Below are 19,122 nucleotides of genomic sequence, written 5' to 3'. Positions count from 1 at the left end.
AAGGTAGAGGGAAAGAATAAAACAGTGCAATTTATTAAAGCCCATTTCTGGTCCACCAGTCCCAGATGTATCCAGAATTAGCTGACCAAGTGTTGGCCCTTCACTCCAACAATGTCAGGGAAAAAAAGGGCAAATTCTTTATGAAGTGGCAAACTCATTCTGAAGTTAGACTGGGGGGGGGCACCCAGTATCTGTTGTGATTCTCCTAAAGAAGATCAAAGAGGAGAGAGCAAGGTTGATATTAATAGCACCCTTTGGCTCAGAGATGGCTAGTTCTATCCTAGTCCTGTCATAGAACAAGGGGCTTGGTTAAACTTCCAACTTGACCTTGAAGCTAACAGGATAAATTACTCCTCGGCCCCACCAGGCACATGGTTTCAGAGGGTGTGTATTATATGCTGTAAGGGAGGCCAGGAAACTCAGTATCAGAAAATCATGTCTAGCAAAGTGGAAATGATTATTTAGTGATTGATTTGACATTTGATTACCGGGAAAGTCTATCTAGGTGGGAGTCTATTTTAAGCAGAAGCCCAGGGAGAAAAGCTTCAAAGCATTATAAAACATTTTAAAAAACAATTTTATAGTCTTTAAATATAATGCAAAAAATAAATATAGTTTATATAATTATACATAATATAAAAACTTTGATTAAGAATAGATGCACGTTAAATTTCTGTATTAAATCATTGTCATATTATCCAGTTTATAGAGAACTTAAAGGTAAGTTAGTGTAATATGAACAGGAATTGCAATATGAAGTGAGAGAAGAGCAGGCTTATGGTATATTTAGAGAGAAATCCAGAGGGAAGTATTTGATAGAAGTAAGGAAGGGAGTGAAGAAGAGAGATTAAGGAGATGTAAGGTATCAGTACGCATTTGTTCACATTTAGGGATATAGTTTATCCTGGTGTTGAGCAAGAACAGAGCCAGAGTTTGGTTAGGAAGTCTTTCAGAATATTTTTGATGGACGGGAGGGAAGGTATTAACCTGATGTATAGAGATGAGGAGTTTTAGGCCTTTGCAACATGGTATGAGTAGAGGCAGTATCCAGCAGATATGATAGTTTGTGGACAGACGGAAGGTTTTTGTCACTGGATTGTAATGACCGACTAGGAACATAGTTGTCTAGAATGTTTAGTGCTGGGCAAGTAGATGAATTCTGGTTAATTTTATAGGTATATGTTAATTGATGGAGCATTTCTAACCCTAACCAGTTTAGGCTTTTTAGTGCAATACAGTGGTGGGTTCTCAAAGGGGTATTGGTTACAAATTTAACTTCACTATTGCATTGTTCAAATTTTGTTTTTTTATGATTTCTGAAGGCTAGTAAAGATGGGCGATCCATAAAGAAGTGTGGGGAGGAGATAAGTAGTGAAAGTGTAACTTTAGTTGTGTTGGTGAGAGAGTTTTTGGCTGTGTAAAGCATCCCTAGTTTTTGATGAGTTTTTCTTGTGCAATTTTGTATGTGCAAGTCAAATTTAAGATTATCATCCACTATCATCCCTATTAATTTGCTACCGGAAGTGACTTCAGTGGTTGTATTATCAAGAGAGTAACTTTAAATTTGATCTGAGGTTGTCTGAAACATTTGGCTTCAACCTGTGGGTTTATTGGATCCAGTTCTGATCAGACAGTGGCCATTTCCTCCAGACTTTGAACTCACAAGGCTCTACCTCCCTTACACACAGTCCCACACTCCTCACCTTACTCCTCAGATCTAGTTTGTCCACATGCCTGTCAGCAGCTTGATCTCAGCACCTCTTGGTGCATCTTTTTTTGGAGAATTTAGTTAGTGTTTTTTCTACTAACTTTTTGCATTCCATACCCTTTTCTTAGCTTTACTTAGAGTTGTGTGCAATAGGGAGACAGGTAGGTAGTAAGGCTGTCTAGGATACCGTCATAGTTGTAGATACGCTTTCCCACCTTTTGTTGGAGTTTGCCTGTGTTTTTTTTTTTTTTTTTTTTTGTATCTGTGTGGTGTTCATGTTTCTGTAGCTTAGCATTAGTAGTGTTACAGTATTTTGAGTAGTGATTGTTATGGTTACCTTTTCGGAAGTTGTGTTCTATTATGGACAAGGAATTCAAGAAATGTGTGTTGCCTGCAGGTACAAGTTGCCATTGCAGGATGCTGACGACAAATGTATGTACTGTTTGGGGACATCACACCCTGGACTCTGCTTGTTCTGTCTTTGAGTGATTTGGGTCCAGGGCAATTAGTGAATATCAGGCCAAGTTGGGCCTTAAAGGGCTTCTTCCTTTTGGCCCTTCATCTTCTGCTTTGCCCTCTACTCCGAAGGTTGGGTCCGAGAAACACCATCCGTGGGACACTAAATCATGTAAGGGGGATCAGAAGAGGTCCTCTTCTGCTTCTGTTCCTGGTTCTTCCTCCTCCAGGCTCACTGGACATGAAGAACTCACTATTTTTGGATTCCCCTGCTGCCTTGGCTCCATCTCTTCAGAGCTGCTCTCCATCTATACTGACCAGCAACAAGGCTCCGTCTCCAGCTCCAAGCCTTCCTAGTCCCTTTCTGCTTAGGGAGACTCCTTCAGGTAGGACAGTTTTAATCTTTCTGTCCATTCTTCCCATTAGCATCTTCTCCTTTCCCCCAGTCCTGTGTCTTCCCGGCTCTGATCCAGCAAATGGGCTCATCCTCTCCTAACTGGCCTTCCAAGCCTTCATCAGTGGCTTCTTCCAGCTGGTCAAGATCAGTGGGCAGCATTAAAGCTTCTGACTTGGAGCAGCTGATGAGGTCCTTTTTGCAGACTCTGATGCAATTAGGCCTTATACTTCCGGATCTGGGTTTGGCTCCTTGGCCTTTGGCTCCATCTGTCTGGCTTACTCCCTCAGCCCCTTCAGATCTGAGGTCTTTGGGCCTAGCATCATTCACATCCTCCGGATCTTCAGCTCCAGTTCATTCCTTGATCTTGTTGGCCCAGACTACTTCAAGGCCATTGTGACCTCAGAGCTGCAGTGTCAAAATGGGAGTTTCCAGGTCTAGTTCAATCCCTGCTTTGGGTTAGTCGCTTTAAACAGCTTGTCTCTGATCTTGACATTGGGGCTAGGCATGACTCCCTTGGGCTCAGATGCGTGTGTGGTACTGTCAGATGCTAAGACCTTCTGCTCCAGAAGGCCAGCTTCCTCCTCACCTGTTATGTTGTTTCGGTACTGGGGCACTGCATGCTGTGACCTATTTGCCTTCCTCGACAACACCAAGTGTAGCAGCTATTACGCCTTGGTTCCCCCCTCTGCAACAGTCGCCCAAGGAGACTCTGGTGTATGCTTGAACCCTGGGACAGCTTTACGTTTATCCCTCAGTTCCTCTGGTGTAAACTTTCTTCAGAAGGCAGCCTGCTGCAGAGCAACTGTGGTCCTTGTAGGACTTTTTGACCTTGTCAGGTGTGGTTTCCCTTCGTTTGGCCTCTTCTGAAGTACTCCCTTGGCTACTGGATCCCATTCTGTATCATATTTCTCATCCAGTGGATCTGGATTCCCCCAGTCTTCAGTCCTTCAAGTTAACTCCATGGTTTCTCCAGTTCTCTTGGTGGCCAGAAATTCCAAGCTTTCACAGGCTGTGTAGTTCACATCTTGTCTTCATCTCGAAAATAGTCCGCTGGAGAAGTGTATTCCCGTAAATGGAAGTGTTTTGTTTTGTTGGTGGAATCCCATGGACTCGACCCTTTTTCCCCCTCCCTTAGAATCTGCTTTGGATTTTCTTGTTGAGGTTTCAGTCAGGTTCTATTTTTTCTACTATTAAAGTACAGCTAGCAGCTACCTCTAATTTCCATGTTGGCAGGGATAATGTTCCTCTGGCTTCTCAGGATTTTCAAGGCATTCCTCAAAGGCATCTTTTTGCTGTGTCTCCAGTCCAGGATCCAGTTCCTCCCTGGGATTTGCCTTTTGTTTGGCAGGTCCTTGCAGAGGCCCTCTATTTGAACCCTCAGCTACTTCCGACTTGCAGCTGTTGACTTGGAAGACCTTATTTTTTGGTGGCTTTTATTTCGCAAGAAGGCTTTTGGAGATGAAGGCTCTTGATTCTTTGGTTTTCCATAAAGACAGGGTTTTATATTTATATGAACCCTTCTTTTCTGCCTAAATTAGCTTCTGAGAGTAATCTTAACAGTTCTCCATCTCCCTGTGTTTTTTCCCAGTTTTTCCTACAAAGACGCAATACCTTTTGCATTATTAGACATGCATAGGCAGTTGAGATTTTATTTGGACCATACCAAAGTATTTAGAAAATCCGGGCAGTTATTTGTCACCTTTTCAAAGTCCAGGCTGGGCTTACCTATGTCTGAAGTGACTTTATCCAAGTGGCTATCAGACTGTATCTTGTTTGCATATTCTTTGAAAAATAAGACCCTTATACTTAAACCTAAGGGTCATTCCACCAGGGCTATGACTACTTCTACAGCTTTCTTTTCTAGAGCATCAGTGAATGAAGTTTGTGCAGCTGCTGCTTTGGATGGGTCATCACACTTTGCTTTGCATTATAAACTAGATATTCAGTCAAGATCCAGGGCTTCCTTTGGCTCCACTTTGTTGCAATTGTCTTTCCTTGGCTCCTCCTGAGGATTTTTAGTGGCTGGGAACTCTGTCCCTGACAGGTTGAAGCCAGCTGGAGCAGACATCATCAGATACAAAAGTTACATACTTACTGTAACGATAGAGCCATGTTGTCTGTCTGTCTGGTTCAACCTTTCCTCTTCCTGCTGATGCCTTTGTTTGGTATGGCAAACTTCTCTTTCTATGATGGCCAGACCGTGGAGGTTGTCTGTTCCGTATCCTTGGAGTCCTGAGTCCTACTTGGTTAGGGAAGTTTAATTTACATAGGCGTTGGTTGACATGGGGTCAACTCAATCTGAAGAGTAAGGTGAGGGGGATTGTGGGTAAGGGAGGCTGAGCATGACAAGTTAGAAGTCTGGAGGAATTGGCCTGTGTTGGATCCAATAAACCACAGGTTGAACCAGACGGAGACAGACAGCACATATATATCATTATGGTAAGTACATAGTTTTTGTTTTTTTGTTTTTTTATGGAAGAGGGATTTGGTGGGGGTGTTTTTAAGGTTAAGCATGAGATGTGAGTTACAAAGTTATGTTGCAGTTGCTGTTAAAATAGGTCAGGTCAGGAGATAGATGGAGGAAAAAAATAAACATTGTACAAGGGGCTGTATCTAGGTCTGTATGGTGAATATATTGCCAAATTTCTTAATGGAGAAAGATGCAGGACATATTCGATCTAGAGTGTGGGGGAAGCATGGTACATTATGAAAGTGAGAGGAGGAGTTTGAGTTTATGGGAGATTAGTACGTGTCAAGATAACTACTGCCTTCTGCTACCAGTCCTGAAGTTGAAATGAGCAGACATGGATTATGAAGATCTAATGTTTTAAAAAACAGACCTTTATTAAATTAGCTTTTCTTTTCATGTATTATACATTGCATGTATCAATAAAGCAAAGCAGATCCACAACCTGGAAGCTGGCTCTGGAAGCCCAGAATAAAAAGTTGATGAAATGTTGATATTTCTTCTTCCGCAAGGCAGAAAATGAAAGGCTGCAACTTACAAAAACTTTCTTGCTTTAATAACAAACGAAAATCTCCTCAAGCGCTTTCGCTCAGCCTGGTGCTGAGCTTTTTCAGGATACAATAAAATCAAGCTGGTTGTTCTTTATATACATAGTCAAAACTTGACCAATAATTCAATTAGTAAAAGAGAAGGTCTAATTAACCCTTCAAATTACTTGCTAGTACAAAACCTGCTTGCAGGCAAACCATTGCTAAGCACAACTCACTGCAATGTCCAACAAAGTATATGCATAAACTTAATAATCAATTGTTGGTGTACACACAGATTGCCATAAAACTATACAGTGTTAAAAATATGCAATATTAAAACCATACAATGTTAAAACAATATTCAAAAGCCAATACTATACACATGCTAGTATGTTAAAAATGTTTAAATGTGCTGTTTATTCAGCAAAATTTTATTTCTATATGTAAACCCTGAAAACACTGGAAAACCGAAAGTTCATAATTTAGCCTTCCTTAACCTAAGGATGCTGCTAATGCTGCAAGCGTCATTGAGCCCTGGTCGCCTTCCTGCATCTAGTCTTAGCTGCCATAATAACTCTTTATATTCTAAAAGAGACCCCCATTGCAAAAAATAACATTGCATGTAAGTTATTTTTCTAACAACTGTTACACACTCCAGCATTACATGTATCGTGCAATTCTTGCCTTCTGTTAAACGTCACTCCTCCTGAGCATTGTTCTGCATTTATTGTTCCCATAGAGATCTGATGTTGTCTTTTCTGTTCATTCCTCAACTGATGGGTCTCTCTTCCAGCCTCAGAGCCAACTTAAGCCAAATTTTCCAAACTCAGGCTCCACTCCTTCTGTCCCCAGCTTTACCACAGATCTCATTTACTGCTTGTAGCGTATCGAGCCACTGAGAGAGAGCTCACAGAAGAGAGCTTATAATGATCATCCCCCCCAACAAGAGAGTACAGTGCTTTGGACAGATTTGGGAAGTGAGTTTATGCTTCAACTACCTCTGCATTAAGGTTGCTGAATTATTTGGCATACTGACCAGGCCTCAGAGAAACTTAACAAAGGAGTTCTCCAAGTCTTTCTCTGGGTCTGCATCTGCAGAATGCAGATAAGCAGTATATTCGCAACTGGCCACCCTTTAGTCTCTGTCAAATGCCTCCATGTGACACCCAGTGCAACAGAAGATTTTTCGAGAACTGCAACTGTAGGCTTTACCAAAAGGAGATATGCCTGGATGCATTTGAGTGATTTTTGTTCAGTCTTTTAAGACCTACTTTATTCAATGTCCTGTTTGATGGCTCAACTTTGTCCAGCTCTAAGGTCAAAGACACACTTTCCCGGAATGAGCCGGTTGAGGAATAACACACTGCCATAGGCATATGGTTTTCTACCCCCCAGAGGACCTACTCTAGATACCAGGAAGGGAGTAAAAAGCTGTGGTTTTGGAAGTCCCAAGGTCTTTCTCAGGATTCTGCTAGAGATAGATTCCCCCAAGGCATGGGGGGGGGGGGGTATTCTTGATGGCAGACATTGCCTTCAAAGAAGAGGAGGCCTGCAGAATCATGGCTTCAGGGGTCTGTTCAGCCTTAACATCGCTCTTGAACGGTTGCCTGATTGCTGCACTATAGAGGCAGTCGGGAGGTGCTTATCTCTCCATCCAGAAGTCTGGAAGTCCATAACCAAAGATGTCTTTTTCTGTCTAGCCCCACTACAAAAGAAACTTCCCAATTTTCCACCCTGTCAAAGAAAAAACGCAGCGTTACAGATAAAAAAGCTGCTAGACAAGCGAGTCATCTAAGAGGTCCCACCAAACCAGCAAAGGTTAAAACCTTGCACAAGATTCTTCAGTGCCAAAAAAAGAATGGGGGCCTAAGGCCAATTTTGGACCTTGGCCACTTGAATCAGTACATCAAGCACACAAAGTTCCAAGTGGTCACAGTCCAGTCCAGCCTTCCTCTTCTAAGGAAGGACGATTGGATGTGCTTGATAGATCTTCAGGACATGTTACTACCACATCAAAATGGACAAATGCTCCAGGAGGTTCATTCACTTCTGGCTAGGAAACAGTCATTTTCAGTTCAGAGCCTTGCCCCTTAGCCTCACCACAGCCCCCCAGGTGTCAAATGAAATGCATATTAGTGGTTGCAACTCATTCTTTGCCACAAGGATTCCAGATGTTTCCCTGTCTAGACTATTGGCCACTTACTGCTCCTACCAGGTTTCTGCTAGTCCATACCAGACATTATTTGCTTCAGCTGTGTTGCCACCCAGAAATCACAGTTTTCCCTAGTACACATTCCAGAGTTCATAGGAGCACAATTGGACACACTGATTCAAATTGTAAGATTATCGGGAAGCAAGTTATCCTCTCTATGAAATCAACCTGTAGAACTACTTTCCCATCAGACACTGCCTGCCAGACTAGTTCTTTAATGTCTAGGGTCAGTGGCAGCCCCCATTACTTCGGTCCTCTTGGCAAGGTATTGTATGTGAGTGTTACAGTGGACACTAGTGGTCCAGTGGTCTATCAGATCCCAGCCCATGACATCTCCAGTCAGCTTAACAAAAATCTGTAGAAATCATGTGACTTTATGGATTCACTCTGCAGGTGTCTATCGGGGCCATCCCTGTGTTCCTCCCTTTCCCAGGGCTACAACAACAATGGATGGTTCCCAGCAGGAATGGGGGCATTACATGGGGAAGAATGGTCTAAGGCACGTGGTTCCCATCAGAGACAGTTTTCACATTAGTGTCTCATAGATGAGGGCAGTCCTAACACTGCAGACTTTTCAGGATGCCCTTCATCTAGGGGTGATTTTCTCTCCAGACTGACATTGGTAGTCTGGTACATTGACAAACATGAGGGAGTATGCTCCTACCCATCATGTCCAGAAGCATTGTGTGTGTGGAAGTGAACAATATCATCCAGTCACTTTCTGATAGCTACACAGATACTGGGGAAGACCAAAATTCTAGCGGACAGGTTGAGCAGGTCTGGTCTGCTACCTCATGAATGGTCTCTTAATCCTACACTGGTGATACAAATCTTTTGCTAGTGAGGTCGATCATGCTGTGATCTTTTTGCTTCTCCTACCAATTCCAGATGCAGCAGTTCTTTGCTCTGTCCCCCCACCTCCACCAGAGGGGGGGAGTCCCCTAGAGATGCTCTAATTCACGATTGGCCCTCTGGTCTTTTATATGGCTTCCCACCAACTCTCCAAATTCTGAAATTTCTGCAGAAAACATTGCAACAAAAGATCTTGGCCATCCTCATTGCCCCTTTTTGGCATCAACAGGTGTGGTTTCTCTTTCTCTGACCTCATCTGGTACACCCGTCTTGGATGCTGAATCCAAATCAAGGTCTACTGTCTCATCCGAAGTGCCTGATTCAGACATTTAAGTCCTAAGACTAACCACATGGTTTCTCCACTTCCAGTGATGGTTGATCAGAGAAGGCTTTCCTCCCAAATTGTCCATATTCTTTCTTCTTCTCAGAAGCAGTCCACCAGGAAAGTTTACAAAAGTAAATGTAAAAAAATTTTCCATTTGGGCTTCTCAGAGAAATTTAGATGCCTTTTCAGTCGTATTAGATTTTTTTTTGCTTCCATTTTCTGTAACAAAGCTAGTTATTCAGCTGTCAAGTTTCAGCTAGTGGCACTTTCAAACTTCCATACTGGGGAGAAACGCATTTCCTTGACCTCACTCATGTTGTGTAAAAGTTTCTTGAGTTTTACCTTCCTCTTTAAATCCCCACTCAAAGATCCTATTCCCCCTTAGGACATGACTGTTGTTCTACAAGCTTTGACCCAAGCTCAGTTTTACCCTGCTGCCAAGGTGGATTTAAAATTTCTGACTTTGAAACCCCTTTTCTTGGTAGTAATTACTTCAGCTAAAAGGGTGTCAGAGCTCCAAGCCTTATCTTGTCCAACCCTCTGTATATTAAATTTCACAAGAACGGTGTTTCTTTGTGCACCAACCCTTCTTTGCCTAAAGTAGCTACACAGACTTCACTCAAAGTATTACTCTACCAGTCTTCTTTTCAAATTGTTCAAATAAGGCAGAATACATGCTTCCTTTATTGGGTGTGCATAGACAAATACATTTCAATCTTCATCGAACCAAACATTTCAGGAAGTCAGACCAATTATTTGTTTCATGTTTTTAAGCCAAGATGGGTCAGGACATTTTAATGGATACCTTAGCTAGATGGCTGACTGGGTATATCTTCCGTGGTATATAAGCAGAAAGCTTTGGCCTTACCTAAAGCACACTCAGCAAGATCCGTTTTCACTTCTGCAGTCTTCTTTTCTAGGGCCTTAGTCAATAATTTGCATTGCTGGCAGCTGGTCCAATGTTCATACCTTCATATCCCATTACAAATTGGCTTTGTTTTCCAGAGATAGGGCATCTTTTGATTCTGCCGTCCTGTGGAACATCCTTCCATGAGACCACTGTAGTGCTAAGTAACTCTGCTTCATCCGTTGAGGAATGGACTGAAAATACAACATCAGATATCAAAGTTATGCATTTAGCATGATGATAGATTTTTGTTGTCTGTTTCCATCCTTCCATAACATCCCCCTCACCCCCCCCCCCCCATTTCATGGAAATAACCCCCCCACACAGCGTTTGGCTTTTGTTATGACTGTGGAGCTTGTCATTGATTCAGGAATTCATATTCTTACAGCTCCCATTCTGTCGTGCGGTGTTCTGCTACTTTGTCTATAATATGTTTTTATTTTATTTGATTTTTTTGGAATTAAAAGCAAACTCGATCTGAGATAATGTTGGTGACAGGAGGGGGTTATGGGTAAGGGGTGGAGCCTAAGCTGCAGGTTGTAAGTCTGGTAAAAGCAGAAGTCTAATCTGAGACCCATCAGTTGAGGAAGGACGAAAACAGATCTGTTATGGTAAGCACATGATTTTCATATCTTCTAAAGATGCTGAGTTAGTAAGTGTGATGCCCACCCTGGTGTTTGTATGAACCAACATTTGATTTCTTTCTACTCGGATAGAATTACAGAGGGAAGGCTATATCTTTTCTTTTTATGGATGGTCATTTGTTGGAAGGGAGTGAGGCTCATTGACTTAAGGTACATCAGAAGATTGTTTCATGGATCAGAGCTGACCACTGTTTTCTGTGGGTTGGAAAATAGTACGTTTTATTTTACTTTCGTTCAGCGTTTCTTAACTGGATAGGTGGGCTGGTCCAAAGACCCCTTTTCTGCTACAGCCCGGGACAGGCAAGTGCAAGTCCATAAACTGCAACAGGTAATAAACATTCATACAGTAATCGTAAAAAATAAAAGCAGCAGCGGAGGTCTGGATTTTTCTGTACTGTGTGACAGTGTTCTCACTTGACTTTATTGTGTAGGATTGGCTTGCATTATATATTTTAAGCTGCTTACTTTAACCTTTAAGTACTTGGCTTAGCAGAGTGAAGCCCTTCTGTCATTTCTTATTCTCTTTGTTAATTAGTAGCTTATAGTTTAATATTCAATATGTGAAGCTAAACATGTTCTCCACTGTACTTTTAGCTTTCACAAGTCGCTTAAGTGGAAACCGTGGTGTCCAGTATACTCGCTTGGCAGTGCAAAGAGGAGGAACATTCCAAATGGGTGGTAGCAGTGGCCACAGCAGGTAAAACTTTTTTTAAGCTGCAACACTTGCTGTATTTACTTGTTGCAGAATAAGCATTATCTCAGTGTATGTGCATCATTGGGGTTTGTTGTAGTGTGATTATATTTTATTGTTTTTCTTGAACAGTTTAGGTGGGAGTTCAGCTTTTGTGTGTGGTGGTGGCTAGTAAGTTCAAAAAATGGCTGGTTGGAGTGGATAGAATTGGTAGGAGAACATCAGTGGGGATTTAGGAGCATAATGTGATAGACGTAACTGTTTTGTATACTAGTAAAGTATGAAATAGAATTAGTAAAACAATGGCAAAAACCACAGTTGGTTAAAAAAAGTGAGACAACCTGAAGCAAACAACAAGAAACTTTGTGAGCAGGATTTGTGAAGCGTTGGTGGAAAGAAATTTTTTTGCATTTCTAAACAAATCCAGGTGTGGCAAAATCTAACAGGAAAGGTAATCAGTCCCATAATGGACAAAAATATTTAAAGACCATAGGATAGCAACCACATCTAGAAAATTCAGGATAGTTGGATGAAAATGCTTATGTAGACGTTTTTACAGTCTAGGTAAACTGAATGGAATGTTTCCGGGATCAAGTTCAGAATGTAGGCATGTTCAAAACCAGAAAAGGGAGTAAAAACCATATTTTTGGAGTTTCCATAAGTTGAGGTTTAGTTAGATCTGCAAAAAGGAATATCGAAAGTAGTAGACAAAGACCGGTTGCCAAGAGGTACATTTTTATTTGAGTTGAATTGGTGAGGGACCTATGGTATGTTGGGGCATTAATTACCCTTATACTGTTAGCATCTAAAACTTTTATAACTAAAAAATGGAAAGCTAGGTTAAAACCTAAGGTAGAAGTTTTGATAAAATTATTGAACAGTATAAAAACACAGGAAATATGAAGGTTTAAAACTACAAGAAAAGATCTGATATTGTTAATCCTCGTTCATTCCTTACGTATGGGTATCGGTTCCAACCTCGGAACTGAGCCGGCCATTTTCCAAGCTCGCGTCAGCTTCAAACTCTCGAGCTAAACTCTTACCCATTATCCCCCTCTCCCAGTTACCTCAGATTTCATTTGCCGCGTTGCCATTCAGTAGTGTCAAACTACTTCTCTTGAGCTAAGTACAGTTATTTGTTGTTTGATACTTTTTCAGGTTACTTTTCTGTCAGAAAAGTTTATATTTCATTGTCTCTTACCCTATCGCATTTAGCGTGCATAATTTCTTTAGGTTTTTCTAATCTTTTTTTTACCACGAGGTATCTCTCTTTACCATCGTTGGTAATCCTTTCCCCTTTTTTCTCATACCTTTGGGTACTCTCTTGTACCATTGCTGGTACCTTTTCTATTAATTAATTTGCTGTCATGGCAGATAAGGTTGTCCGGGGTTTAAGCGGTGTTCTGATTGTGGACACAAACTTCCTACTTCTGATGCACACTCTTTGTGTTTATTGTTTTGGAGCTTCCCATTTGTCTGTTGACCCACCCTGTACTATTTGTGAGAACTTTTCGAAAAGAAACTTGTTGGAGAGAAAAAACAAGCTGTTACTGAAGGGACTTCTTAAATCTCCCTTTTCAGAGGCTATTTCTGGGTCAGAGGCCTCAACCCCTCCTAGAACCCATAAAAAGATCTTGGATGTTCCTACTAAAGGCTAAGTCTTTGCCTTCGTCCCCGGCTGGGGACTCCCACCAACCAAAACCTAAAAAGGCTAAAGTTTCAGCTCCGGAGCTCACTCAGTCAGCCCCAGTGCTTTCGGTGCCTAGACCTTTGGCACTGAGGCCTTCAGCTCCATTAGTGATCTCGGCTTCGTCTTCTGTTGCAGCCTTCACTATATCGGCACCGAGGGGCTCCTCGGTTCAGACTATTACCACTGTATCTGCACCGACCGCTCAGTCGGCGCAGACCTTGACCGCGTCGCTACAAGATCTTCCTTGGAACCAGCGCCTTTATTGTTGACTCCAGTTTTGTCGGTTTCAGCTTTGGCACTGACAACCACTTCGGTACCGATCCCTGTGTCTGTTCAGACCATGACCTCGGCACTGATGACTTCTTCGGTGCAGACAACCATAGTCCAGTCTGTCTCGGCACTGTTGTCCTCGGTGCGGACAGATGAGATGGGCACCGAGTTTGCCTTTTCTTTGGACAGGCCTGTTTCTCGGTCAGTCTCCATGAGGTCCACTAGAAGCCTTTCCGAAAATGATGTGTTGCGTCTTGTGGATCAGGTGCTCTTGGCCAGAGGTATCCCACCCATCAGGAACTATCCTTCCTTGAGAGGTGATCACCCATCTCGAAAGACCCCTTCTTATTCTCCTACTTCATTGCCTTTGAAGTCCATGGATATAGCACAGTCTTCTCCTTCTGCATTGCCCTTTATGAATCTTACTAACGAACCGCAGTTGCCTTCATGGCAGGAAAGTTTTGCTACGACCCAGGATGGCAGTTGTGACACGTATAGTTTGCTACTCCACAACCATCTAGGGACTCTGGGTCGGCAAGCTGAGCCACTTAGGGGACGGGTGACCCCTGTCCTAGACATGCACTCCTCTTCGGGTGGACCAGCCTTCCAACTGATGGAGAAGGCGTTCGCTGCTGCTGGCAATACTGGACTTGTCTATACCTCCACCCTCCTCTGGTACACTGGTTTCACAAGTCGCATCTAGGGACACCGGGTGCAAGGGCCTCAGGACATATTCCCACAGGATTCCCCTTTTCCGCTGTCTTCTCCAGCTGAGGAGGTTCACCGGAAAAGTTCCTGTAAGAGGAAGCACATGGACTCCACAGAGGAGTCCCTCACTGAAGAGACAGATTTCGATGAGGGGGAAGGTATCCTTTGGTGATATCCTCAAAAACCTCAAAATCCTGAAAGAGAGGTGACTGGCAGTCCTCTAATACGACCTCTGAGGAGTCTGTGTTCCTGCAGGCCTTTCGCGACTGGCCCCCTACCTCTTGGGTTACTCCACCTGCCGATGAACTTGTCTGGCTCATCGTGCAGCATGTTTGGAAGGCTCCTAATACCATTGAAGCTATTCCCCGGAGGCCAGATAAGATTTTGTCACCTCCTTCTTCGGATCCCCCATTGGTCCAAAGGTCTTCCTTTGGATGCTTTGGTGGTGGCGGCCGCAACAAAAAAGGATCTGGCAGAAGAAAGCCAAACTCTCCATCCACCTAACAGAGTCTCCCGGGCCCTGGACAGGATAGGGAAGCGCACCTTTGCTTCAGCGACCTTTACTATCAGGTCCCTGAATTATATGGCACATTTTACCAGGCTTCAAAGGGATCCGATTTCTGAGCTCTCTGAAACCTTGGCTGGTGCCATGTCTGATGAGGTCCGTGACAAAATGGCCTCTCAGCTGGCCACCATTGACTCTATATCTAACTCCTCTATGCGACTGATATCTCACGCATCAGAAGAGCAGCAGGTTTAGCTGCGGTCTTGAGACGACATGCATGAATGCACTTGTGCAATTTCACGGAACACTTTAAGGCTTCCTTTCTTAATGCTCCCATTGAGGCCTCCTCGTTGTTTGGGCCCAAAGTTAAAAGCACACTGGCCAGATGTGAACAGGGACGGTAAGACCCTTTCTGCTGTAGGTGTCCGTTATTCTTCCCCTCAATGTGCTTTCTCCTAAAACCAAAAGAGTGGGAAGATGTGGTACAGGAAGTCTCAGGGTCCTTTCCGTGACGCACAGGCCGAGTTCTCCCCCAGAGGCAGCAGGGGAAACTCACAGGGAAAGACACTCCTTTCAGGGCAGAGGGGGTCCACATAACCAAGGTTCTAGGGATTCTTTCTCTGGTCAATCCTACCTGCGGTCCTGAAGAGAAGCCCAACTCCTTTCCTCTGGAGGTGGTTGGGAGACTTTCTCCTTGTACCAGTCTGCCTGGCTAACCATTACCACCGATTTTTGGGTACAAAGGATTATAACCAGAGGTTATCATATCCCCTTCAATCTTTGTCCCGCCCCTTCAAAAAACCTTCCTGACGTTCCACCCAGTCAAAGGGAAGAAGCAGCACTAGAGATAGAAAAGCTGCTAAGAAAGAGAGTCATCCAAATAGTCCCTCCAGACCAGATAGGATCCAGATTCTACTCAAGACTATTTTTGGTGTCAAAGAAAACCGGGAACTGGAGACCAATTTTGGATCTCAGTGTATTGAACAAGTGCATGAGAGTACAAAAATTCAAGATGGTCACAATACAGTTTATCCTCTCGCTTTTGGAAAAAGACGATTGGATGTGCTCGATAGATCTTCAGGATGCGTACAACCACATAAAAGTGGGCAAGCCATCAAGAAGATTTCTGCGCGTCCATGCAGGAGCCAGTCACTACCAGTTCAGAGTACTGCCCTTCGTACTCTCTACAGCCCCCAGAGTGTTCACCAAGTGCATGGCAGTTGTCACAGCTCACTTGTGACTTCAAGGATTCCAGGTGTTTCCATACCTAGACGACTGGTTCATTTCTGCACCCACCAGACATCTACTGAAAGAAGCCCTAGCATATACTCTCTCCTCACTGCTCAAAGGCTAGGCATAACCATAAACTGGCAAAAATCCCGTCTCAACCCATCTCAGTCGACAGAATTCATAGGGGTTATCTTGGACACAAAAAAACTGCAGAGTTGCTATTCCAGAGCACAGAATTCTAAGGATAAAGCAACAACTTATTCCAATCCTTTCAAGGGAAAAATCCACAGCTCACTCAGTTCTACAGCTGTTGGGTTCCATGGTAACCTCCATCACCATTGTTCCCCTGGCCAGGTTTCACATGAGGCTTCTACAGTGGCTACTGCTCACCCAATTGTATCCTTTTCAGCATCCTCTTTCAGCCGTGATTCGAGTAACCCACAGGTGCAAACATGATCTAAATTGGTGGATGACACACAATCCGTCACAATGGTCTCGCCCCTTCTCCCCCCAGCAACCCAAGGCCACAGTGACCACGGACGCCTCCCTGATGGGGTGGGGAGGGCTATGTCAGGGACAGACAGTCCAAGGCACTTGGTCCAAACTGGAGGCCCATCTGCATATAAATGTTCGAGAGCTGAGGGCAGTGCTTCTGGCGTTGCAAGCATTCCATCCCCTGCTGCTGTCTGGGACAATTGCGATTCAGTCAGCCAACATGATGGTGGTCTGGTACATCAACAAGCAAGGTGGAACCAAATCTTACCCCCTTTGTCGAGAGGCCATGAGGATATAGCAATGGGCGATGGCTACCAACTGTTTTCTTCTAGCAATGCACATTCCCAACGTGATAGCAGACAGACTCCGCAGGTGCATTCTTCAACCTCACAAGTGGTCCCTGAATCCCTTGATAGCGGCGGAGATCTTCCACCGCTGGGGCCGTCCTTGCTGCAACCTCTTTGCATCCCCGACCAACTACAAATGCAGCAACTACTAGTCCATGATTGGCCCTCTGGTGTTCTTAATGCATTCCCACCTTTTCCCCTCATTCCCCAGTTTCTGAAGAAAGCCCGTCAGTTGAAGAGCAAAGGTGATCCTCATAGCACCATATTGGCCTCAAGAGATTTGGTTCCCCTTTCTTTGGCCTCACCTACTAGATCGACCATGGAGTTGATCTGACATTCACAGAACCTGATTCATCCCAACTTGAACAGCCTAAAGCTCACGGCTTGGCTACTCCAATTCCCTTGATTGCCAGGCAGAATGATCTTTCTTTACCAGTACCTGATATTCGCATTGCTTCTCATAAGTCTTCCACTAGAATTGCTTATCTGAGCAAGTGGAAAAGATTTACCTGTTGGCTGAAAGATAAACAAGTAGACCCCTTTTCAGCACCAGTGTCGATAATGCTAGACTATCTGGCCGACCTTTTTCAGTCGGGTCTATCGGCCTCTATCATTAGAGTTCATTTGGCTGCAAATTCTAATTTTCATGAGGGTGTCCAAGAGTCCTCTCTCATGTCCCATAAATTATGCAAGACCTTCATAAAAGGTATGAATCATCTGAAGCCACCCTTTAGAGAACCTATTCAACCATGGGATTTATCATTAGTTCTACAAGCTCTGACAATGTCACCTTTTGAACCAGCCTCCTCTTGCGACCTCAAGTATTTGTCATGGAAAACCTTGTTTTTGGTCGCCATTACTTCTGCCCTTTGTATTTCTGAGCTTCAAGCTTTGTGTATCAAGAGTCCATACTTGATTTTTCATAGAGATAGTGTGTCTGAGAACTAATCCATCTTTTCTGCCTACAGTGATCTCTGAAATGTCTATTAATCAAGGCATTGAATTGCCAGTTTTCTTTCCCAATCAAACAGAGGAGAGCATTGCCTATGTACCCTAGATACCCACAAGCAAATTCGTTTTTACTTAAACAGGACTAAACCCTTTCGTAAATCTGACCAGTTATTTTTGGCCTTTTCTGGACCTAGATTAGGATATGCTGTTGCTAAGGTCACATTAGCTAGATGGTTGAAGGACTGTGTGACCTTCATTTATACACAACGTAATATCTCGTTGCCTACTACCATGAAAGCTCATTCAACAAGGTCGGTAGCAACTTCTGCTGCCTTCCATGCCAGAGCTTCTTTACATGACATCTGTGCAGCTGCAACTTGGGCTACGCCTCATACCGTCATCAGTCATTACAAATTGGATTTGGCCACGAGGGGAAGAGCATCTCTCGGTTCTGTGGTGCTCAGGAATGTCCTTCCATGAGAGCCTCCCAGGAATGGAGGTAGCTGGGGACTCTGTCCCATGCATAAGGAATGAACGAGGATTAACAATATCAGATAAAGAAGTTATGTCTTACCATAACATCCCATTTGTATTGTTGAGCCTCGTTCAGTCATTATGACCCCCCCCTTCCCCCTCCTGTGGTTTCTAGTGGATCTCACCATCCGGTTCTCTTAGGTTATTTGACCAGAGGTAGCGTCTACCTTCTTTTGACTTGCAAACTCAATCTGAGGTAGCTGGGAGAAGGAGATTATGGGTAAGAGTTTAGCTTGAGAGTTTGAAGCTTGACGCGAGCTTTGAAAATGGCAGGCTCTGTTCCGAGGTCGGAACCGATACCATGCGTAATGACTGAACGAGGATCAACAATACAGATGGAACATTATGGTAAGACACAACTTCTTTTTATGCATAAGAATAAGTGGAAGCTGTAGGATGAAAAAATAGGAAATGGAAGCCTCTACAGAGGCATAGAGGGATAATGGCGTAACTACAGTCCAGCCAGCCTGGGATCGATTAGCAGCTTGGGCAACTGATATGATAAGATGGGTGTGCCTGATTGGGGAGGGTGCTCACTGATGTCACCTCCTATGGGTAGGTGTGGTCCAAATAGAGGAGCTGTCCTCAAACGCAGCCAGCAAGTTTGGGGGACAGGGAAAGGAGCATAATAAATTACAAAAACAAAACGCAGGACAGACGCACAGACACTGAACCCTTGTTCATAGGGTCATAGGTAGGTACTAGGCTATTGGCCCTGGGGCCTATACAAGCCCAGCCAAAAAGGTACCCTGACTTTTGCCACCCAAGAAAATTATTTTCATGTGCCACTGTCTGGCAGAGCCACAGAGGTGATCCCCAGGGTGAATTTCCTATTTCCCATCCAATCATCAAGATTTTTCTTGAAGAGTGCTAATGAGGAGCTTTGTTTGATATAGATAGGTAGTTTATTCCAGAGTATGGGAAGTCTCTGGGACAGGAATCTAATCCTCCGGCATGTTCTGTTTAATGTGGTGACAAGGTTTAGGTCCCTAGAGCGTGTAGCTCGGAGGGATTGGGATTTTTTTAAGTGGAGCATGTCCATTAGCTCTGGGTTTGACATAGCTTTGTATGTTAGGCAGAGATCACCTCTGAGTAGGCGATATGCGACGGAATAAAGCTGGAATGTTTTGAGACTGTCTGCGTAGGGCATCTGTTTGAGGCCGGTAATCTTCTTTGTGCGGTATTACTGTGGTCTTTCCAGTT

The 19,122-nt window shown here is 43.7% G+C and overlaps 1 protein-coding gene across 1 annotated transcript in view; it reads left to right on the top strand.

Annotated features, from left to right (window-relative positions):
* The window catches only part of HUWE1 (HECT, UBA and WWE domain containing E3 ubiquitin protein ligase 1), a gene marked incomplete in the record, with an annotated part of 5,008,559 nt that overhangs the window by 4,281,789 nt on the left and 707,648 nt on the right, over window positions 1-19,122 (top strand). Inside the window, 1 exon segment of the mRNA XM_044079288.1 lies at window positions 11,093-11,195. Within this exon segment, the coding sequence (XP_043935223.1) occupies window positions 11,093-11,195 (103 nt within the window).

This window comes from Protopterus annectens, chromosome 8.part0, assembly GCF_019279795.1.
Source record: "Protopterus annectens isolate FY-2018-M chromosome 8.part0, PAN1.0, whole genome shotgun sequence".
Lineage (NCBI taxonomy): Eukaryota > Metazoa > Chordata > Ceratodontiformes > Protopteridae > Protopterus > Protopterus annectens.
This window is presented reverse-complemented; position numbering and strand designations above follow the sequence as displayed.